The sequence below is a fragment of the Camponotus floridanus genome, unplaced genomic scaffold (genome assembly GCF_003227725.1).
Source record: "Camponotus floridanus strain SB8 unplaced genomic scaffold, Cflo_v7.5 scaffold408, whole genome shotgun sequence".
NCBI classification, from domain to species: domain Eukaryota; kingdom Metazoa; phylum Arthropoda; class Insecta; order Hymenoptera; family Formicidae; genus Camponotus; species Camponotus floridanus.
The window spans coordinates 19,591-37,579 of NW_020229557.1; the positions used below are offsets into that span (position 1 = coordinate 19,591).

Genomic DNA, 17,989 nt, shown 5'->3' on the forward strand with positions numbered 1-17,989 from the left:
AACATGTATTTCGACAGCAATAGTTTCAACAATTATGCATCAATAGAGATTCTTAGATACAATATATTGTGCGACTTTAAAAAAAACGAAATGCAATGTGATATTATCTTAAGAAACTGATTGTAAGATTAAAGTAAGAACTTCTTTTAAAAAAAAAGTTTAAAGAGAGTAACGAAGAGAGAAGAAGTGATTATATTTATTAAAAAAATGTTAAATTACGAAAAAAGTCATATGTAGCCATTAGTAACTTTACATTCCAATATTAAAGAGTCTCTATTAGCGAAACTAATCCGCACTAATGCATAAAAATTCCTACAATAAAATATCTTCAGATTTAATGATATAAACATGATGAAATTGTTTTGTTAATTGTAACAATTTTTTATACTATTGGGTTGTAATTATTCAAAATGTTTATATTATCTTCATATATTTAATTTGTAAGATAACTTCACATCTGCAGTATAGTGCGGTTAATTTGTTTATGTCCCTATGAGTTTCATATATAAAAATCCCAAATGACATGTCAACAATGTTTGTTTTACGTTTGGAATTATATTATATGTATATACGGCGCAAATTTGAAAGTTACCAATTTGCAAATATCAAAGTATAATATTTAATATATACTGATACACGATGGATGACAGTGTGTGTTTTCTTTTTATTAATATTACATTTCTCGTCCTTTGATGTACATAACGAATTTATAACATCCGATAACGCTAGATTGTCCAGATTACTTGCAGATTTTCAACGAGTGTTTTTTGAAATACAATTTGTTAATATATGATTGAAACTTAAGATAGCAATTACATATTAATTATTCCTAATGTTCGCCGATATTAACTTGCGAATAATGTTATAATACTAAAAAGAAAATTCATATATTACGAGAAAAATCACGAAATGCTAATAAAATAACAAATACCACTATCTAATGGACAATATTCGTTAAGTTTTACTGCATATCGTTAAGTAATCTTTACAGACCATACGCATCACTTGTACTTATAGTATTTTAGGATCTTTTGTTGTAACCATTTTGCTTTTTTTGTTTATTTTTTATCACATATTTGTTTTTAAGATAGTTATGTAATTGATAGTTATTGATGAAGTATTTATCGTACAACATGATCGAGACAAGTGAGAAATGACAGATCAACGATAACGAATCTACTCTTTCTAATGTGGAGTAGGAAATCCTCATGTGTGTAAATTATTAGTAAAAGAATCTCTTCATTAATACAAGTCTCGTGAATGTTCTCTATCACCGGTAAGGAAAGCTTTACGAGCATGATTTATAAGATCGTATCTCCTTCATCGATGCCTAACATACGAAGATCATCAGGTCCGGGTTGAGTATCTGCTTCAGTTTCCGCCTCCTGCATAATTTCGGGTGGCGGCTGATCCATATACTCAGGTCCGTATCCAACGCAACCCAACATACTGTACATCGATGAATACATGAGACTAGACTCTTGCTGATTCTGCTGCTGCTGTTGCTGCTGTTTGGTCTCTGCTGTCTCTTCTTTAGGGAAGATTATGTTTAGAGCCTCTTGCAAATCATCTGGCAACGGAATGCTTGGGTCAGCCGGACGTTTCTCAGATGGTTCCGGTATGTCGGATACATCGGAATGTGACGGTGTAGCTGTCACGCTCGAATCTATTGTCGACGGTAATGGTGGCGGCGGTGGAGGTGGATTTTGTGGATGGGTTTGCACGAAACCCGCGGCGCTCGGTATCGGTGGCGGCTGAGTAGTCATAAAAGCAGCAGGCGGTGGTACAGCCTGACGAGGAGGAAATCTCGGTGGCGTCTGAACAAACGGCGGTGGATTCGACATAAATGGTGGAGGCGGTCGATTTGGTGTAAATTGTGGAGGTGTACTTTGTACTGGCGTCGGCGGAGGTCTATTGTGCACGACTGATTGTTGTTGCTGATTTGGAGTAAAGCTGGGCGGTGGTCTATTCAATGGCGGTGGTGGATGCGGCGGTAGCGGCAGTTTCGATACGCTTGACGTTTGCTGTTGCTGCTTCTGTTGCTCCACTATCGGCTGTTCCTCTATAACAGTTTCCTCGGATTGATCATCTATTTCCATATCGACCACTTGTGGCGTGGGTTTGCTCTCGTTTAACACGGGCGGCGGAGGTGCTACTAAAATTTTCATAGGCTGATTAATGGTCTTGTTTGTTAATGGCATCGTTGCGCTGCCATTATTATTCAAATTCAAAGGAGTAGCTAGCTTGGTGATATGCACGACACCCGGCGGATTGATGATCTCGTTGGGTACTTTTGGCGTATCCTCGAATTTGCTCTGTTGATAGGGTAACGGAGTAATATCTTTCTCCGGCAACTTGGGCTCTTCAGCCTTCTTCTTGAACAAAGGTAACCTGCCGATGAAGGGTAATTTGCCCTTGGCCGCTACCTGTGGTGCGGATTTCTTGCTCAAAACACTGCCTTTCTTCGATTTGGACTCGCTCGATTTCTTTTCAAACTTGGATTCGTCATTCGACGAATTGTCATCTCCCCCCCGTCTGTCTTTGCTATACTTATCATAGTTCCTCTTTGGACTACTGTCGCGCCAACTTCTGTCACGTCTCGGAGAATCGTTGCTATCTCTGTCCCTATCTCTTTTTCGACGATCGTCATAATAATCACGCTCTCGATCTCTATCTCTTTCTCTATCCCTGTCACGATCCCTGTCTCGCCGACTTCTTCTCTCGTATCTGCTACTGTACTTGCGATCGCGATCGTCCTTGTAGCGATCTCTATCGCGATCCCTTTCATCCTCTTTATCCATTGATTTATTTTCAGGCGGCTTTACTGTCATATTTACCTGTTGTTTCGTCCAAAATCCCATATGCGGTTTCGGCATCTCCTCCGGTTTCGGTAACTCGATTGGTTTATTCGTGATTGACTGCTGTGATTGCTTCTCTTCTTCCTTCTTTATCCAGAATGGTTTAGGCGGTTCCTTTGGTCCCCAAGCCTCCAAATCCTCCGATTTCTTCGAATAACTTTCCTGTTGTAAGTCTTCCTCCTCTTCCTCCATCGTCTTTTCTTGATTTACTTTGCGACTCTTCATTTCCTCTTCCTGTTTGGCTTTTAGTTTATCTCTGATCGAATTTAAAAGCTGCCTGTCATCAGCTTCTGACGGATGTTGCTCGGGCAGCGGTGATTGATTCACTTGTGGCGCCTTCGACCAATTGTGTCCCTTCAACTTTATACGCTGATAATCTATTTCTTCATTAAGGATCGCCTGTGTCGAAGCCTTCATCTTATTTCGCATCGTTACGCGTATACTCTTGGTAGTATCCTGATCAGATTCGGTATCAGAGTTTTCCGACTCACTGGATGTATCACTAGCACTGCTTCTGTTTCTGCGTTTCTTGGCTTTCTTCGACTTTTTCTTGTTCTTCTTAGACTTCTTTGACTTTGTCGGTGGATCATCGTCTTTTTGCTTTTGCAACTCTAATTGTATTTGCTTATGCTTTTCTTCAGAAAACGCCTTTTCTCGATCAGCCATCCAATCCGTTTCCCAATGTGGATTTTGCTCCACAAAACGCTGTAAACAACACATTCAAATAAATTATTTATATTAAACATGTCAGGTTGGTGCAAGATTAATTATTTTTTATTATAAGAATCCTTATTTTTATCATTTTTATTATAAGATTTTAAGATATTAATTCTTTGACTATTTCGATTAATAAAAGTTATATTTGGAAAATAATTTGTAATTGTAATTTTGTGTTTTCAAGTTTATTTTGCAAATATGATCTTTTATTTTGCAAGTATAAAAATTTTTATATTAATCCTTAATATTATATTTTGTTTAACCTCATTTAGATCACTTACAGAAAAATTTTCAGAGTGACGTTTAGACTTCAGGTGTACACTGGCACAATGAAGATCTCCTATCCAGGATTCGCAGAGTTTGCAATACCAAGCTGTCGAGGCGCTGAAGAATTGTAGCCCTATAATCAAATATTTCTACAGTTAGCATTATTTAAGCTTTGAAGCAGGTAAGCATTGTAAGTTCATAAAGAATGACCTTATATTCTGCCACGAAACATTCATATGTCACTGAAAACAAAAATAATATATTAAAAGATGTGTTTCATAAAAGGTACAGATTATATTAAATTTCCTTGCATAGTCCCACGATGATCTGTGGAAAAACAAAAGGAAGGAAGAAAAAATCACTTTTATTTCTCTCACAAAAGTATTATCTACATTATTACAAATAATAATGCATATAAGTATATATATCTAAATAAATTAATATACATCATATTTTCGTATGAATATACTGCAACAATTATTTTTAATTTTATTCCTAAGATTTAAATATTTAAAAAATTTTTTTTATATTATATGATAATCCTATTAACATAGTTTATATCTAAAAGATTGCTTGCAGTATATTTTACAAACAGTTGATACAATTAGTTACATAAATAAATTAATATAATATTCAAAAAAAGATAATACATATATGTTCATTATAAATCATAGTGATAACTTTTTCTTCGCATAATTTCACCAAACTTACACATATATATACATACATTTCAGTTTTTAAGCAACAACACAAAATATTTTACAAATGATATATTATAATCTTATATGTCATTACTTTTTATTGAGTAATACACTCCACTAATAAGATCTTGACATATATATAGATCTATGTCCTGAAGATAGTTGTGAACATACCTAAATAGTGTAAAATATATTTGCAAAAAATAAAATTAGAGACAAGTAGTGACACAATAATAAGTGACATTGATTGAAAGTTGCTCAAAAAATGTGCTTCTTGAATCCAGCTAAAATCCAATGCATCGCTGTGGTGTTTGCAATGTTACTAGAAAACTTGCTGCCAACCAAACTATTGATAGACTCTTACACGATATGTTTTTTACACACATATTATATAACACAAATTAAAATGATCTTTAATGTTTTGATAACGTTACGTTCGACGTTACGTTCGATATCGCGAATGTCCTAACATACTTAGGGCAAACAAATTTTCAAGCAACTTATAATTGTCGACTTCTTCAATACATACCTAACACCACAGTTATTCTGTGCACAAGCTACGGAATTATGTTCTATTAGTAATTGTCCACTGTAATTGAGCTTACCTTTGATAGGTGTTCTTTTCGTCGGAAGTCCAGGATAAAAGGGTACTTCTTTCTCTATTCCTTCAGCATTTCGATCATGCCATGGCATATCAACAATCTTGTGTTCCTATTATAAAGAATAGAATATAAATAGTAAAAACGGGCTTTTAACATCAAATGCAAGAAACTCGGTACTGGTTCTTTTCTTTTATAAATATTGATATATATATGGTACATAAAAAATTACAGTATGTACCAAGTACCTGCTTGTTGTGATTATTACTGTGTAATATATCATCCAGTTATAAATATAGATTGAACTACAAATATACACAGCCTTAATTAAATCCATTTGTTCTTTCATTATATAAAAAGAAATATATATATATATATGTTTTTTTTCTTTTACCTGTTCTAGTAACAAGTATTATTTACAAAAAGAACCTCTAAATTTATTTTCTCAGCATTCAATCATTTCAGAATGGTTTTATGATGTGATTGTATTCTAGAAAATATTACTTACTAAACAAGCCTCTTTGTGCTCATTGCTATGTAGATGATTTAAATATTCCTTTGCTGTCTTAGGAAAGATATCGCAGACTTTACACCAATGCATTTCGGGATCGTAGTGAACGAAATTATACATTGGTTTATCCTCCGATGATCTTCTCTCTTTAATATCTCTTTCCGCTTTAGATTCCTTATCTGTATCGGAAGCCGATGATCTATCAGGAGAAGGAGACTTTCCTTTCGGAAAATCTTCTTTCGGACTTCTCGAACGCTTACTTAATTCTAACTTAAACTTGCTCTTCAGGTCATCCACCGTAACTTCGTCACCAATAATGCCAGTGAGCATATCAATGACATTATGAATAGATTTCATTTTATTTTGTATTTCGACCTGTATATTTAATTCAGATTAATATTAATATTATAAAAAATACATCAACAAAATCATATATATTATTTACCTGCAATTTCTGATTTTCTTTTATAATTCGGTTATTTTCACGTCCACCCTCCTTGCCTATCTCGTCGCACTGTTGACGCAAAATTTCCAGTTCACGTTGCAGCGTAGCAGATTTTAAAACATATTCCTCTCGCTGCTTAGCCAATGTTGCTTTCTGTTGCTTTACTTCAGCTGCGATTGCTGCTAAATGTTCAATTTAAAGAAAGTTTAAAAATTGTGCAAAAAGATATTGACTTCTTTATTATAAAACATGCAAATATTAATATTATGTTCATCAAGTCAATAAAGAGTATTAATTTGGATATTTATAAAATAAAAACAACATTGCATACCTTCTTTTTTAACATCCTCAGGTCTTGTTAAAGATGTCACTAAACCAGATGAGCTACTGTCAATTGGCCTCGATGATTCTTGTTGAGGTGTCAATGATGGAGGCGGTGGTGCTTGCTGACTGTTATATGACACTTGACTTCCTTGCCAGTTGGGTGGTGGATAATCCTAACAGAATAAATACGACCAACCAATCTCGAGTGGTTCAATAGCATTCTTATCGACCCTTACCTTTAATGGATGGTACTCAAATGAGGACTTTGGCTAATACATGAAGTCTTGAAGAGATGTGTAACAATCTGGCCAATATTATAGGTTTCCAATGTTGGTGTAAATAAAATAAATAACGCGGATATTATATACTTACTCAGGAATTCACAGTCATGGTTTAGGGAAATATAATTGTAACATTCCAAACGGATAAGAATGTTACCAAATATAAATCATAATCGATAGCACGATTATTTTCAAAATGTTTTGCAAATGTGTGCATAATTTTTAGAATTCACAAGAGGACATGCTTTGCCTGAATATTTACATACACATAGTTTTCCAATGTTTTGACATCATATATAATTAATCCCTCTTTTATCTTCTTAATAAAACTAGGACATTGATTTATATTAATCTTATTTCAAATAAAACTTACACTTCGATAGCCAGCAGGCTGCTGATAACTGTAGTCGTAACCCGTACCATAGTTGTAACCATAGTTGTTATATCCCTGATTGTAAGCAGATATAGGTGGTGGTGGTTGACTCGTGTTTGGTGGAGGTGCCTATAAAAAAAAAATAAAACAATAATATATAATATAAAATCAATCGATACAAGTATATTAACAAGATATAGTTTCATATCTCCTCACTGTTATTCATATAAGTTCAGCAATCTATAGTTATTTATACCTGGTATTGATTATGTACAGCTGAAACATAACCGGTAGAATTGCTTGGATTTGGTACAGAACTCTGGGACTGAGATGGAGGTTGTTGTTTCCAATTGTCTTGCGATCTACTGGAGTCCTTCCTTCTTCTATCTCTAGAACTTGAACGAGATCTTCTATCTCTAGACCGCGATCTGCGATATCTGCTTCGTCTTGGAGATGGTGATCGATCATACTTCCTTCTTCTTCTGGCATGCGAGGAATCGTCCGAATCAGCGCTGGGGCTTCTAGGGCCCTTGCGTCTGGATTCCGATTCCATTAGTCCTTGCTTCTCAAAGTCCTGTTTAATATAAATTTATCATTTACCATCATTTGCTATATAAATATAAATTTATCATTTACTATCATTTGCTATTTGTTACGTATATATAATAAAAATTAGGGGCTTGATATATTTTATTTATTAATGAAATTTTATTTATCATGAAAATTAAAGAATCTCAGAATCAAGACTGTAATTAAGAAGTCATTTCAAGACACGTGATTTCGCTCGACTTTGTAAATTGTGACTATGTTAAATCTTTGATACATAAATTTTCGAAACTTTCTCGCGACAGACATTAAATACGAAAACACGACAGTTCAGACATTGCAGCCATTATCCTCTCGTCGAAACGAATCGACATCACTCAACATCATTGGGAATATTATCTTGCTATTTACCTAGATTGAGATTCCTGATTTCAAATTCTAAGTCAAATTCTAAGTCAAATTCAATTCGTTAAAATCTCAGCGTGTCAATAATTGCTAAAAAATAGCAAAAGCACTCAACATACCGCAATATTTCGCAAATGAACCAAGAATGAAGATAATGTGATGATGGCGTCGCTTGCATGAACAATATATTATCTAGTTCGGAAAACTTCGAGGCACTCAACAAATATCGCGTTATTGTAAACTCGAGTTTAAAGCGGCCTTTTCATTGACGCTACTTTTTAGCGTCAATGAAATTGCACCTTAACAGTTGGCAGCCCTACGTGCACTGCGCGTATATAAAATAAATTTGAAATCGCTTCTAGCCATCTTCACGCGATCGACTTTATTTGAATTGCACGGCATCGCATCGAATTATGATGCGGCGCCGATTTGTTCGAACGTAATTCGGGACATCGCGATGCTGTATAAGCGTCGAATGAGCACGAATTGTCACGCAAATATGATAAATCAAATCTACTCACCGGCTGTTCCACAGACCGCTCCTCCTCAGGACAGTTCGCTCGCCTCGGGACGTCCCATTCCGATCTTGATGCACACAAACTCACACGATATCATCAACGCGAACGCGCGACACTTTATTCGGCACTCCCGATATTCGCTCGCATCCGATAATCATCATCAACGGTGCGAATAATGCGACGCAACTTCGCTCCATCTTCGCGATGACGCCATCACTGAATATCGTCAAAAATCGCTGTCGCGCGTTTCCATCGATACATTATGAAAGTCGCGCGATCATCCTTGGACACTTTCGACGCTCGTTCACTCGCGATATTCGTTTAAAAACGGTTAAAAGATGCGAAAAATGCGGACGTACGACGATCCGTGTAACTGCGTATGACTCCGATTCACGTATGACGCGTATGACGTAGCAGTGACGTAGCAGTCACGCGCCAACATGGCGGCCGAACCAGTGCGCATTCTTTTCTGCGCACTGGTTCGGCCGCCATGTTGGCGCGTGACTGCTACGTCACTGCTACGTCATACGCGTCATACGGGAATCGGAGTCATACGCAGTTACACGGATCGTCGTACGTCCGCATTTTTCGCGTCTTTTAACCGTTTTTAAACGAATATCGCGAGTGAAAGAGCGTCGAAAGTGTCCAAGGATGATCGCGCGACTTTCATAATATGTCGGTGAAAGTGCGCGACAGCTATTTTTCACAGTTCAGTGATAGCGCGATCGCGAAGATGGAGCGAAGTCGCGTCGCGTTATTTGCGCCCTTGATGATGATTATCGGATGCGAGCGAATATCGGGAGTGCCGAATAAAGTATCACGCGTTCGCGTTGATGATATCGTGTGAGTTTGTGTGCATCAAGATCGGAATGGGACGTCCCGAGGCGAGCGAACTGTCCCGAGGAGGAGCGGTATGTGGAACAGCCGGTGAGTAGATTTGATTTATCATATTTGCGTGACAATTCGTGCTCATTCGACGTTTATACAGCATCGCGATGTCCCGAATTACGTTCGAACAAATCGGCGCCGCATCATCATTCGATGCGATGCCGTGCAATTCAAATAAAGTCGATCGCGTGAAGATGGTTAGGCTAGAAGCGATTTCAAATTTATTTTATATATACGCGCAGTGCACAGCCTATCTCGTAGGGCTGCCAACTGTTAAGGTGCAATTTCATTGACGCTAAAAAGTAGCGTCAATGAAAAGGCCGCTTTACACACTGAAAAAGTTGAAACTGTTTGAACTTTATTTTATTGACGCCATATCTAGAGAAAGTCTAGTGATTTTAATTTGCCGCTGGTTTCTAGCGTCAATGAAATTGCACCTTAAAAATCTCTCTTTTGAATTGCGAGAATAAAAAAAACCTCGATAAATAAAAATAAAAGACGACTTGCAGCAATCTTATCGTTGATTTTCCGAATAAACAATCACGCATAGATATCACTCGAAATGAATTTTTGTACTCGAAATGGATAGCTCTCGAATAAAATTACCGATGAAAAATCGCGCGAAAGTTTAAAATGTCTGACAATTCTGTGGATTCTACCATCGAAGAGGAGGAACGAATAAACCACGATGTCGGACCGAGTGGGATAGCGCAACGTTTAAAAGCACTATTTTGCTGCTTCAGACGCGAATCAAACGTAAGAGAAATCATCGATAGATGCGATCCCGATGATTACGATTACATCGTCGAGAAGCTCGTCGTGAAGCGCGTGCCGCTTGCGCTTTTCGCGATCCCAGCTGATCTCGCGAATCGACGCAGATTCGATGACGCGTCATTGATGCCGGATGACATTTCGCAATCCTCGTCCTTATCTGCGTTTAACGGGAATAATCCTGCCATTACACGAGGAACGTATCTCACCTCGACGAGGATGGATAGAACTGTATATGATTCTGCGGCGAATAAAACTCTGCGTTCTAATATAAATAAAAATCAAGATTTAAGGTTGGACAAAATAATTTATTTCGCAATAATTTAAAGTTTTATTTTTTGGAATATCATATCTTAATTTGCATAACATGTAGCATATAAAATATCTGATATAATTATTTCCAATAATTTCATTCCTAATATATGGGCTATTTAACTTATATAATAAGTTTAAATTAAAATTTGATATATTTATTTTGATAACATTTATACATAAATTAATTTATTTAAATTGCTATAAATTATATTGCTATAAAAATTAATATTTTTCATCAATATTATTTTAATTATTTAAAATATATAAATGTTATAAAAAATGAAATTTAAAAATTATAAAAATTCATAATAATATAAAATTAATAATAATTATAAAATTAATAATAAAAATTATAAAATTATAAAAATTACAAAAATTAATTTATTTAGAAATTATAAATTTCAAAGAGCTTATAAAATATTCGTTTTAGTTTGGATTGTCAAGCAAAATCTTCGATTTGGAAACAGGGAATTCCAAATAAATTCAATGCTCTCCATCCGAACTTGAGGGAATTCGAAAAACCGTCTAAAAATCCACCGAATTTTCCGCGAAGCAAATTGTCGTTCGCAGAGGACATTTCTGTGGCGTCCAGCACTGACATTTCCTCCAGGACCTCAACGTCTTCCGTAATTATTCAGAACGATGTTTCAATCCAGGACGATTCTGCTCGTCACGAATCTATTATTAAGAGCGAAATAAATGACAAATTAAAAAAGGAAGATATCTCGAGGCAAGCGCAAAATCCATCCACTGTAAAAGATCAAGGTAAATTTATTCTTGGACGGAACCGGAAATATATTGTATCACCATTTCAAGTGAAACGGGGCTCTCTTGATTTCACGAAACCGAAAAACATCGTCGAAAATTTCGGCGTAGACGGCAAGTCGCTAACGTATATTGAAGAATCTGCGGAGGAAAAATCCTCGGAATTAGCGGAAGATTCGAAAGATTGCAATTTACAATCAAATACAGCAGTCAGATGGCGAATCACTATTAGACGTCGGCGCGAAAACGCGGAGGTATGTCATGTACTTTCAAAAAGGATACATAAATATTTTCATTTTCTATTTTTTGGGAAGAACAATTAATTTACTGGCGATTCAAGAAATGAAATATTCTTCAAAATATTTTTAATCGTTTTTGCAAAAATTTAAATGGATATTTAAAAAAATATACGTCAGAGAAAATATTTTATTTTTATAAAATAATACTCTTTCTCTTTTCAAGTCGCGTTCTTTAGAAGGGGAAATGCATCGGTGAGGACGTATCCTTGCACATATCATCAGCTGTTGTTCACCTGCTTCTATATACGTTTTTGCACCTGTGGACGTTGCCGCGGAAACGAGCGTAGCATCATAATGGCAGCGATTGAAATATTTTCGAGCTCTGTCACTTACAAATATAAAAGCAGGATATACTCCTGCGCCTCGATTGTCGTCTTTATGTTTATTGTGCTATCCTTGCTTACGCCACTTTTTATAATCTATAATGCCGGGGGTAAAAGTCATCCCGACTTTCACATCACCGCGTTGGAAAATCGCGTGCGATAATAATCTTTGATATATTAAAATTTCAGGCATCTGGATGAGAAATCGGATGCATGCGGAAACGCCGGACGTGCACTTCGAATACAAGTATTTACTTCTTGCAGAAGTAGATCCTTATGAACAGCCTATCGTGTGTTCTACTTTTACGACGTACAAGGAAAACGAGATCAAAGATCATTGTACACTAATCAAGGTTGTATCTTTACTCTTCTATTAGACCTAATAAGCGACATTAAAAATACCTGATTTGCAGTGCTACTTACATAAATATTTTGTTCAGCTTTTAGCTTCGACATTTAACGTTAAATACGATTATTTAATTTTGAATTAGTTATTTATATTGTTTGTTTAGATACTGTTTATATATTTATGTCTAATTATTATATTATCATATTATATTTGTTTGCAGATACAAGAGAATGATCTAAACGGCGATGGACAAAAGGATTCGTTGAAATTTGAAGCTTATTTTTACACGGATAAACCAGTAAAATCTCTGAGACTCTTGTTATTCTTCAATTTTCAATTAAAGGTAAAATTGTACATGAGCATATGCTACTCATAAGTTCCCTTCTTCGAATTTGACAGTTTTTTTTTAACGCAGCACCTCATTCAAGCGATGATAGAGTCTATCGGTGTATTCGATCAGGTGTTAAGTCACGAAGTTCAAGAAATACGATTTTTCGGTGATTTGGAGCTACGGCAAAAGGGACTCTTACGTAGCGAAGGTCTCTACGAGACGTACAACCACAGCGTTGAATTGTCCGATTATTCTCTATCCGAATTACTATTGCACAATTTCAACCGAAAGTGTGCGTACATTGATGTTTTTTCAAAAAATTCGAATGCTATAAAGACGTAAAGAAATTATACAGACGGTTATATTCGCTCGACAGTTTCAGCCAGAATCACCAACGAACGAGTAACGTGGCGGAGCGGTTTCTCTAGCGACGAAGCGATGGCCGTCATCGGTGAATTGTTTTATGTGGAAAACTTTATTTACTATCAGCCGAGTGTGTGGGAGGAATTGAAATGGGCATGGATCCAATATGTGTCGTGTTTGCTCGTCTTCGCGTATGTGGCCAAACACATTCTGGTGTTTCTATTCACTAACAGATACCTGAATACATATATCGTAAGGCCGTGGGCGAATATATATATAAATAAATAAACGGAGTAAATCTAGACTCTGCGATAAATAATCTGCGTCTTGTGCACATTCCATTCAATTTTCCTAATATTTCTCGTGCAACATAAAGCGTATTTCTATTTTTGCTCCTTTAAGACCTTAGTAACATATTCTTCATCAAATTCCTAAAGTTGTTTTTTTTTCTATAAAAATTTGAAATACAATCAGTCGCAATAATTTGAATATTTCATTTTTAAATACATATACATATATATTGAATATTTTCATGTATATATAAAATCCTTAAGATATCTTAAAATTTAAATAAAATGTATATCACAAACAGAAACTTTGATGAAAGAAAAAACAACGTTTGCCGCTTGCGCGCAACTATTAGTCACACGGGAATTTGATCGATAAAAGGAGCTGCAACTATGGCATTTCCACTTTCGATGGTAGCGCCAGCATCTATCATTGACGTCGACATCAAGCCCTTCGGGTGTTTTCGTGGCTGGCGTCGATTGGCAGTTCGATAAGGGTGGAGACTGCGCTATGTCCAGCGGAGGCATCTTTGCCGTTCTCGCGTGTACGCTAACGATACACAATAATCACACGCTGACAGTCTATCGGGCGTGAGCGATACAGGATTGACGTGGAAATGGGTGAGTGTTGTAAGACTGAATTACTCAGTGAAATTCGGTGAAATTCGGCTCAGTTGGATAGCTAAAAATTTCGTAAGACTTTAATACATTTTTGATGACTGTTTTCTTCACAAGAAATAGATTACTTAAAATAAGACTGACAGAAACTGATTCCAAGACTAATCGTTAGGAATAACTAGTGCGACATAAAAATTTGATATGTATCTGAAAGGTATACTCGGAAACAGGTAAAAGATACAATTGTAAAGATGATTTTCAATATTTTCTTTGTCCTAGACATTAGAAATTAATAAATTTTCTCATTAAATTTGCAATCTTTAAGATATTGAAAAAATGTTTATGCGCAATATATCCGCATATTGTTATATAGGTATCTAAGTGACAATATTTACGGCGAATTTGATTTAGAGAAATTAATCAATACGATTAATCGATTTCCTATTGTTATTATGAATAATATCGCGCATGAAAAATTATGTAACCGCTGGACATGTAACTTTTTCCTAGACATGAAAAATGGAAAATTTCACCAAGAAAATGCAAAAAATAGAAAATGATGAAACTTTTTATGTTTGCTAAGTGAAGGAAATTGGAGAAATCACCGTTTTTTGACATACCAATTTTTTATATATGTTATGTATTAGTAAATTTAATTAATTTCCTCCAAGAATCTTTGATTTATAATCTACTACATACTTTAAATAATTCGGATTATTCCAACAATCTCTCCTATAGGAATTCCTTTTTTTGCATATAAATTTCTTTAGCTTCTTTATAATATGTCCTACAAGAATAAATCATCATGATTTTGTTATATATATGTTTTGAATGTTTCTTTTAAGTAAAAATTTTGAATACAGAGTAGTGAGACACGGTATTTAAACCATGTCCACGAAATCGAAGGAGAAGGTCATAGCCGCTATCCGGAAGCTTTTCCGATCTTCCGATAAGATTGCGGAGCCGGAGGGAGCCAGCGGCTCGACCAATTCACCATCGAGGAGACTCTTGAATCGTCATCACCGTCCGGACATCGTTATTCCGGTGGACGATCCGATACCGGAAAATCCAGATTCCACTCATGTCGATCGTAATTGTTTCTTCAAGATGAAAAAGTCCGCAAAGGTGCGTGGAGTTCCTGATTGATTCAGTGAAAAGATTATAAAGAGGTTGCTGAGCGATAAACTTGCGAGACGAAAGGGATTTGATAAATTGATGTTCTAGCTCTTTTCTTGAATGGTAGCATGAAGTAAATAGTTTTCTTGATCCTGTAATCATTTTTGGATTTCAAATATTCCGAAAGTCTCAAATCAGGTCTGCTTGCACAGGACAATAACGAATACAAGACCGCTAGCGACAAGGACGTAGGTTTGCGTCGACTGATGAAGGAATTTAACAGGATTCAGAGAGCACAACGTCATGGTGATTCGGCCTTCACCGCCGAGCTCGTCAACGATAATGTCTTTGAGTGGTCCGTCCGATTGCACAAGATCGACCCGGACAGCAGATTGGCAGCCGATATGCGTGAGCTGAAGATACCTCATATATTGTTGAATGTGATCTTCCCGAAGGAGTTTCCATTCGCGCCACCTTTTATGAGAGTGATCTCGCCAAGGATCGAGCAGGGCTTTGTGATGCACGGCGGTGCTATCTGCATGGAACTCCTCACACCGAGAGGATGGTGTTGTGCATATAGTGTCGAGTCGATGATCATGCAATTCGCAGCTAGCGTTGTGAAAGGACAAGTGAGCATGATTTTAATTTGCATTGAATAGTTAATCCTTTCCACATAATATATTATGATATGATTACATTGATTAGATATGATTACAATAATGTGTGTGATATAGAATAATGTAATATGATAATTATAAATTTATCACATGATAAATAATTTTTATTAATATTATTATCTTCTTCAAATCATACGCGAATTTCTTATAGCTTCTCTGTCATCTTTTAAATCTGGAAATTAATAGGAATCTTGATGGTATCTTTTCTATTAACTTGGCGAAGTTTTTGCTTTATTTTTCGCAATTAAAAACGAGCAAAATTTTGAAAATACTTGCTAATAGTAGAAAGTGTTTGTAATGTTTTTACACGTTTTTGATTTTTCAGAAAAGGAAATCTCGTATTTATTTGTGTAAAATTCTTATTTTCATGTTGCAGGCCCAAGTATCGAGAAAGTCAAAGCCAAGTAAGGAATACAATCGACAATTGGCCGAAGAGACATTTAAGAATCTGGTGAAAACACACGAAAAATATGGTTGGGTAACCCCGCCGCTCGCCGAAGGCTGATCTTAGAATATATATTATTGTCCGGAGCCGGAAAAGGTTCGCGTTTCTTACTTAAAAAGAAGCGTACGAACCAATATAATTCTTTATCCGATTTTTCCGGAAACGCCGACAGTGATTTTTTTCCGTTCTGTCAGGAAATCCAAGTGTAATTTCGTTATACGAATATACACATGTAGCCAGAAAGGAATTTATCGAATTTGTCGGATAAATACAAAACGTGCGCGTAAGTTTTCTTTGCATTTTCACACATTTTTCAACTTTTGTAATAAATACGTAGGGACTGAAAAAAAGAAAAGATTCCAAGATTTGAAAGAAATTTCCAATTTTTTTATCTTATTTTTATAAGGCAGAAATAAGTACAAATCATAAAAATAATTTTGGCTGTGTTTATATTAAAGATGTAGTTTTGAAAAAAGCTGGAAGAATTTTTTTTGAAAACTTGAACATTTTTTTAAGTCCCTATGTTTATACAAATACGCCAAATTAGTTATTAAGATAAATATGATATACCATTACAATGTTATTTGCACTTGTCGAATCGGCACAAGTTTGCAAGACTTATTCGTTATAAATACCAGAAGCTCATAACAAAGTACTTTGTTTTATTCAATTTTAAACATAAATATAGAAGAAATGAGAAAGAGGTTGCTCAAAATAATGAATTAAATTAAATGTATCCAATGATATATATATTAAAGAGCCGATGAAATGTGTAAATATAAACAACGAAAATAATAGATATAATGTTGCTTGTTTCTTTACCTTTGTAAAATTTAGTTCCAGTTTATATCAATAATTTAAAAAGAAGAATACTTGCTTAAAAATTTTTCTGTAGAAACAGAAGCCTTGATTATGAGCTTCTACAGTATAAATCTGTTTTTTTCTTTTAATCCGTCATATACAAATGATTTTCGATATATTTCTTTATCCAATCAATCGCAAAAATGTTTGTACATATAGTTATTCTGTTGGACATAACTTGTATGTGCCAAATAAATATATAATTAATTAATAATATATAATTAAATATAATTAATTTAAAGTATTTATATTTAATTAATTAAAGTATTTATATATAATTAATTTAAAGTATTAAGATCTTTTCGTAAAATTGACATTTAATCACGAACACGAGCGACATTCACTCGACCATCTAAACTATCTAAATCTATAATAAGAATGGACTTAAACATATGGCATTATGAAGTTCTAGATAACAAAAGGAAGATTCAATTGTCTAATTTTAATATGCTGAGAAATAATAATATTTGTACAAGATTTTGAAAAGTAAAAATGCAAGGAAGAGTGAGACTAAAGTTAAATACAAATAACTTATTTACAAATATACGTGAGAAATCATTATTAATCTTTTTGGCGTATATATTAACAATACTTTTGGCCTATTTACCGTACACTTACAAAAGTTCGATGACTCAGGCATATGTAATTCTTCTCTACCAGTCAGATTATCACACATATCATGTTAAAAATTTAGGAAAAAATTTAGAAACAAACAAGAAATGGAATACGAATTTCTCTTTTATCTTCATTAGCAGCTTATAAACTATAATTGCAAGTTATTATATTTTAAAGCGATTTTCACAACACCGTTTTATCCATCTGTTGGAATAAAGTTGCTACATTCAAAAATAGTTATTATATTTCTATTTAAAATTTTCCCTAAAAAGATGTACTACTTTTATATTTATTACGACAATTGTGAAATAACTTAATCCTTAACGTATTTTGTACATTATTCATTCAATCGTCTTCCGATTTACAAAAAAAATGTAATCTGTTTACTTGCATAGAAGGCACATAATCAGTCATTCTCGAA

At 34.9% G+C, this 17,989-nt stretch overlaps 4 protein-coding genes across 8 annotated transcripts; 3 read left to right on the forward strand and 1 right to left on the reverse strand.

Annotated features, from left to right (window-relative positions):
• Nucleotides 1-237: 237 nt before the first annotated feature.
• Nucleotides 238-8,632, reverse strand: LOC105249195 (zinc finger matrin-type protein CG9776). Of its 4 annotated transcripts, none has more exons than XM_025411615.1 (9): nt 8,549-8,632; nt 7,333-7,650; nt 7,077-7,205; nt 6,430-6,595; nt 6,099-6,280; nt 5,651-6,028; nt 5,149-5,254; nt 3,857-3,975; nt 238-3,563 (listed from the first exon to the last, which is right to left on the reverse strand). In XM_025411615.1, the coding sequence occupies exons 2-9, from the start codon at nt 7,627-7,629 to the stop codon at nt 1,302-1,304; spliced, it is 3,639 nt and encodes a 1,212-aa protein (XP_025267400.1). In that variant the 5' UTR covers nt 7,630-7,650; nt 8,549-8,632; the 3' UTR covers nt 238-1,301. The 4 variants fall into 4 exon arrangements, with proteins under 4 accessions (XP_025267400.1, XP_011252787.1, XP_011252786.1 ...); XM_011254485.3 differs by lacking the exon at nt 8,549-8,632 and adding an exon at nt 8,147-8,203 and having other exon boundaries at nt 6,099-6,277; XM_011254484.3 differs by lacking the exon at nt 8,549-8,632 and adding an exon at nt 8,034-8,123.
• An 805-nt stretch (nt 8,633-9,437) lies between these two features.
• On the forward strand, nt 9,438-11,886 carry LOC112638963. Its single transcript, XM_025411619.1, has 4 exons — nt 9,438-9,472; nt 10,177-10,466; nt 10,964-11,538; nt 11,747-11,886. Exons 1-4 carry the CDS (start codon nt 9,459-9,461, stop codon nt 11,777-11,779), a joined length of 912 nt encoding a protein of 303 aa, XP_025267404.1. The 5' UTR covers nt 9,438-9,458; the 3' UTR covers nt 11,780-11,886.
• On the forward strand, nt 11,851-13,722 carry LOC105249196 (transmembrane protein 231). 2 transcript variants are annotated; one of them, XM_025411617.1, is made up of 6 exons: nt 11,857-12,016; nt 12,096-12,259; nt 12,476-12,598; nt 12,671-12,878; nt 12,963-13,140; nt 13,542-13,722. In XM_025411617.1, the coding sequence occupies exons 1-6, from the start codon at nt 11,878-11,880 to the stop codon at nt 13,606-13,608; spliced, it is 879 nt and encodes a 292-aa protein (XP_025267402.1). In that variant the 5' UTR covers nt 11,857-11,877; the 3' UTR covers nt 13,609-13,722. The 2 variants fall into 2 exon arrangements, with proteins under 2 accessions (XP_025267403.1, XP_025267402.1); XM_025411618.1 differs by lacking the exon at nt 13,542-13,722 and having other exon boundaries at nt 11,851-12,016; nt 12,963-13,329.
• On the forward strand, nt 13,689-16,427 carry LOC105249197 (ubiquitin-conjugating enzyme E2Q-like protein CG4502). The gene is made up of 4 exons (XM_011254488.3): nt 13,689-13,857; nt 14,718-14,979; nt 15,183-15,599; nt 16,024-16,427. The coding sequence occupies exons 2-4, from the start codon at nt 14,743-14,745 to the stop codon at nt 16,150-16,152; spliced, it is 783 nt and encodes a 260-aa protein (XP_011252790.1). The 5' UTR covers nt 13,689-13,857; nt 14,718-14,742; the 3' UTR covers nt 16,153-16,427.
• Nucleotides 16,428-17,989: the final 1,562 nt, after the last annotated feature.